Here is a 5,537-nt window from a genome sequence, read left to right as displayed (position 1 = left end):
GTCGAGAAGTTCCGCTTCTTCTGCTTGATCGGTCAGGAATCGAGCAGAAGATGTAGTTTATGCTCAGCCACCTCGGGGCTGATTCCAGGTAGCTCCTCGGGGGACCAAGCGAAGACGTCCCTATTGCACATCAAGCATTACACCAGGTCTGTCTTGATCTTGATAGGCAGGTCACTCGATATGTAATTGAGGCTTTTCGGACACTCGGGATAGAGCTGGACCTCCTCCCAAGGGATGAGCTCCTCTGCTATAGGTAGAGGCTCCTCTTGGATGACGTGGATACTGCCATCCTGGGTTCTCTGAGCTTTGCGAGCCTCCACCTTCACCATGTCGATGTAACACCTGTGAGAGACCAATTTCTCACCTCTGACTTCCTCGACCTGGCCTCCCACAGGGAACTTGATCTTCTGGTGGAAAGTAGAGACTACCGCCCGGAACTCGTGCAGTTTCCCCAAGATGACGTTGTATAAGGATGGAAAATCCACCACTATGAAGGTGCTCTTCCACGTCCTCATCAGGGGCTCGCTATCCAAAGATATGGCTAGCTTGATCTAGCCCATGGGTCGTACTTCATTGTCGTTGAAACCGTATAATGAAGTAGACACGGGCTGGAGTTCACTGGCGTCGATTTGCATGCCCTCGAATGCACTCTTGAACAACACGTTGATAGAGCTTCCGGTATCAACGAAAATTCTGGCCAAGCGACTGTTGGCGATGATGACTTTGATTATTAGGGCATCATCATGAGGAAGCTCTAGCCTCTCTAGGTCTTGTGGCCCAAAGCTGATGATGGGTCCTGCAGCTTGCTCCCGACTGCATCCTACAACATGTATCTCCAGGCGGCGCTCATGAGATTTCCGAGCCCTAGCGGAATCTCCATTTGTGGGTCCTCCGGAGATCATACCAATCTCGCGGATGACCATGTTTCTCTTGACTCTTCCTGAACTTCTCTTAGCTCCTGGTTACGACCGGGCTGCTGACTTCCTTGTCCTGCATTGTCGGGCAGGGGTCTACCAGAATGACCTGCCACGGGCTGTTGGCTGGCCAACAACCTCCGAATCTTGGGCGCGATCTCAGGTGGGGATAGGCCCAGCTTAGCTACGCGCTGGGAGTCACGGGCGAACTGGAAGTAATCACTTGTGGCATGGGTGTGGGACCTATGGTAAGTGCAATAACGTGGCCCCCACTGACTGTGCCTTGGGGCTTGGACAATTTCCACACGTTGGGCCAGTCTGGAATCCTGACCAGGAGGGAATTGAGGTCGAGCATCCTGGACGCGTGGAAGAGGCTGAGCTAACAGTTGGGGTGACCTCTTCTTTGGTTTGTTAGCGGGAGGAGGCGCCTTGTCCACTTTTCGCAGAGCTGCCTGAGCTTCTTTTACGTTGATGTAACTAGCGGCCTTCCCTAACATCTCATCAAAGTTCTTTACGGGCTCTCGGATGAGATCTTGGAAGAACTCTCCTTCTACCAGTCCATGAGAGAAGGCACTCATCAATATTTCAGTGGTAGCGGATGAGACATCCTGGGCCACTTGGTTGAAGCATTTGATATAGCTCCTCAAGGGCTTGACAAACCCTTGCTTGAGGGCAAAGAGACAGTGGTCTATCTTCTCATACTTCCTGCTGCTGGCGAAGTGGCGCAGGAAAACAGTCTTGAAATCATGAAAGCAGGTGATGGATCCATTCGACAATCTATCGAACCATTTCTGTGCTGAGCTAGACAGAGTATTCAAGAACACTCGGCACTTGATGGCGTCATTGTATTGGTGCAACATCGCAACATTCTGAAACTTTCGAAGATGATCCTATAGATCCTTACTACCGTCATACTCTCCAATGGCTAGGGGCTTGTACCCCTTTGGTAGCTTCTCCTTGAGTACCCTTATAGAGAAGGACACTTGCTCATCAGTCTCCCCCCGAGGCTCCTCCCTGAGGACTATGACTTTCCCTTTCTTTGAGCCTCTCGGCGGGGGGGGGGGGGGTTTCCACAATAGAAGCCTGTGGATACTCTTTCTTATTATAGTAGTCCAGACCCTTATGGTAATAGTCCAGGCCCGACTCCTGATAGAAGGTCGGGGGAAACTCCTCAAGATGTTTCCTCTTAGATCCTTTATCAGAAACGTGAGTCGGGTCCTTGAAAACTGTAGGCATCTTATACAGTCGTGAAGCAGTGGTCTGTTTATTGGAAGCTACTCGCCTCTTGGCCTCCTTGAATTGTTCATACTCCCCTGCCATCATGGTCACATTGATTCATTCGGTGTCCTCCATCTTCATGCTCCAGAACAGATGAAGGAGATTTCCATAGACGGTGCCAAATTGATCCTGTCCAGATTTTGAGTCAGATGAAGGCTGGAAGAGCTGTTGCTAGCATTGAAGGAGAGGTGACTAGGACATCCTTCTTGTATGCGCCTACAAGAACAGACCCCCACGTGGTGCTAACGGACGATGATGACTGAAATGATGGTACTTGAGCTCTGTGCACACTCAGATAAGCACACAAAATGTTAGAGGCTAGAAACCGGGGAAAAAGTCCCCGGAGCACGTCTTTCGACGCTCAAGTCGGGTACTTTTTCCCCAGAAGAACAATGTATGAAGGAGAAAGAAAAGTAGAAGACAAGTGCGAATGTGTGAGAGAACATACCTACGTAAGGGAGAGGACCTCCCTTTTTATATGACAGTGCGTATCTCTGGAGCCTGACTGATGTCAGGAAATGTAGGGTGTTAGGACCTGTCTGGTGATGGAGGACGCATAACACCCTTTTATGGGCTGGAAGAAGGTTCTATTCGTAGATGACCATAGACCATTGGAATATTTCCTGATATACAACAGTTATTCTCTGACAGTAGGTTATGATTCTCTAATCTTGTTGTTGTGTAGCACCTTCTATCCCGACCGGGTATGAATAGGGGAAGCTTGAGATGGTCGGTACTTGGCCTATTGGGAGGACCAGGCTTGGATATAGCCGAGCTGTGGAAACCCGACCAGTCAGAGTAGGTCAGGTATCACCCCGACTGCCCACCATGTCTCAGACTAGGGTGTCTTAGATCTGGGGTCCTGGTATGTGAGAACCTGACCAAGAACTATGTTGCTGATGTCGTCAGATGGTCCTACCTCTTTTTTCCCTAACCGCCGACTGCCATATCGTTTTGACCTCTGACTGTCATGTCCCCTTGACTTCTGACTGCCATGTCCCCTTGACTTCTGATTGCCACACCCCCTTGACTTCTGACTACCCGACTTTATTGAACCCCACCATTATGCATCGTATCAACATCTTTGTCTTGACTTCTCCGCATTCAATGATATATGGAGTGTTCTCTTTTGTTTTATCTTCCCCTTATTATGTATTCATCTTTTCCTCTTTTATTATATCTGTTCATTACATTATCAACTGCATACCTCAAGCTGGATGGGTGGCCCACTCAACTCGCTCTCCTACCGATCAGTTGGCCAGGCATTGTTTCATTTAGACGGTCGACCAGACAACGGTTCCTCTGATCGGCCTATATAGTCCCCTCTCACTCGGGAGATGCGGTTGAGCCTCTGAGCCTTGATGTTGACCATTTTGACTTTGACCTTCACTGTGGTCGTTGACCCGTGCCACGTGGGCTCCTCCTTACCGCCGCATCACAAGCCTCCCTTCAAGTCTAGTCGAAGGAGGCTACAAGTCCGACTGACTGGATAAGAAGATGTGTTTTCGACAACTTTAAGATCCATTTGGCCCATATGTTTCAGTGGCCGATCGGACTGTGCTTGGTCTTTAATTGCTTAAGAGCCTACAAGCCAACGCTGCACAGCTTCATTTTGTCGTTGCCGGGTTCAACCTCATGACCCGTTCTTTGCATCGACCAGGACGATGAGCAGCAACACTTGGCACATGTTGCCCTTTCCCTTACGCGTCCTCAGGCAAGCTCGGTCTTGGCTGACATCATCTAAATTTCTTGAAGACTATGTAAATCCCTGATAATTATGGCTGAGTATGCGGCCATACCTTTTTAATTAAGCTCATTAAATGCTATTCGGTGATCGAAGGACACGTGTCCCTTACTGTCACCGTATGCTCTATGTGACAGGCGGATATCCTCTTACAACGAGGTGTGCACCTAGTGTGCCTTTTCAAAACCAACAATGGGTTTTTCTTCTAGGTTTTCATAGCTTTGGATCAGACGGCTGAGGTCAATTGGTCGTGAGGTTTATAAACCTCACGTGCATCTTCGTCTTCCTCACTCTGCGTCTTCATCTTCGAAGTTTCCAGCGACATTGCGTTCTTCCTTTCAGGCAATCATAGTGATCTCTTTAATAAGCTTTCTATACCCTTCAACCGAATCTGTTCGTTGTTCTCAGTGTCCTTTCTTTCAATCGAACTTCTTTGTTGTTTCTTGTTGATGTTTATTCTCGAAGGAAAGCTCCTCTCAACCTCCTATCTCCATCCCTGGGCCCTAGTACACGTCCATCAAGTCTAGGTTCGATGGAGGCGATGTTGAGTGTTTGAGAGCTGCCTTTGAAATTCCCTCTGATTATCAAATCGGTCTTCCTTCGGATTTTGACCATTCGAATGAGCTGCCTCTTCGCTTTGTATGCTTCTTTGGACCAATTGACCGCCGATCTTCGGTTCCCGATCCACCCTTTCTTTTCTGTCGTTTGTAAATATTTTCGTATTTCTCTCCATCAACTAGTGTTGAACTCCTTTCGGCTGCTATGTGGGGTTGTCATTCTGTTCCACCTGCACGACATTTTTCTTATTCCTCTGCTCTTCCACTATTTCTATTATCCCAAATTGTCCAAGCCGGGGACTTTTCTCGTCCAGGCCCGAGTGGGCCTAGTTTTCTTCGATAAGATGTCGTCCTCCAACAGGCATTGGAAGGACTACTACTTTTGTGTTTGCCTTCCCGAGCTGCTGGACTTTCCGACTTGGTGGCAATTAGAGGTGGCAAACCCTCTTGAGCTCAAGAAATATAAGAGTCGTTCAGACTACCTCCATGCAGCTTCCAGCTTGGCCGATCAGAAATACCATATCCACAAGTTGCTGCTTGAGGGTGTCCTCTACGTGTTCAGCCTGAGCCCGATCCACACAAGGCTTCCGTCCAGCTTAGGTATGCTCTTTCTTTTCCCCAACCTTTGAATCTAATTGATTTTTCTTCCTTTTGTGCTGCTCGAATCATGTTACGAGCGCATCTGGTCGGCAAGTGTAAGCTTGCGGATGCAGACATCAACATCACGGTCGTGGCTGAGCTGGAGAGCCGCGGTCTACAGTCGGTCGACTCCAACGAGGATCCGCTCGACATGGAGGAGGGAACTAAAGTGTTGGAGAGCGGTGCTGGAGGAAGTTGGCTAGACGCGAGTGATACGGCGGCTGCAACAGCGGATCTTTTGCCTGAACGACCGTCCATAGTCCCGATAGCGGTCGCTTCGGAGTCGACGACTTCCGACGAGCCCTTGCGACACCGCAAGAGGCGCTGAGCGGAAGGGGGTTCCTCCCGATCTATAACTTTGGCCTTGCAGACTCTAGCATCGACCGTCTCTTAACCCCTTTTTGA

The 5,537-nt window shown here is 49.2% G+C and overlaps 1 protein-coding gene across 1 annotated transcript; it reads right to left on the bottom strand.

Annotated features, from left to right (window-relative positions):
- Window positions 1-898: 898 nt before the first annotated feature.
- LOC122013978 lies at window positions 899-1,774 on the bottom strand. The gene has a single exon (XM_042570181.1). The coding sequence runs from the start codon at window positions 1,772-1,774 to the stop codon at window positions 899-901; it is 876 nt and encodes a 291-aa protein (XP_042426115.1).
- Between the last annotated feature and the right edge of the window lie 3,763 nt (window positions 1,775-5,537).

This window comes from Zingiber officinale, chromosome 8B (assembly GCF_018446385.1).
Source record: "Zingiber officinale cultivar Zhangliang chromosome 8B, Zo_v1.1, whole genome shotgun sequence".
In the NCBI taxonomy this organism is placed as follows: Eukaryota; Viridiplantae; Streptophyta; class Magnoliopsida; order Zingiberales; family Zingiberaceae; genus Zingiber; species Zingiber officinale.
The sequence above is the reverse complement of the archived record's forward strand: the minus strand, read 5'-3'. Positions and strand labels throughout refer to the sequence as shown.

Bases quoted from the DNA above. Each gene is read 5' to 3' on its own strand.
- LOC122013978 (XM_042570181.1), bottom strand. From the start codon at position 1,774: ATGTTGCACCAATACAATGACGCCATCAAGTGCCGAGTGTTCTTGAAT.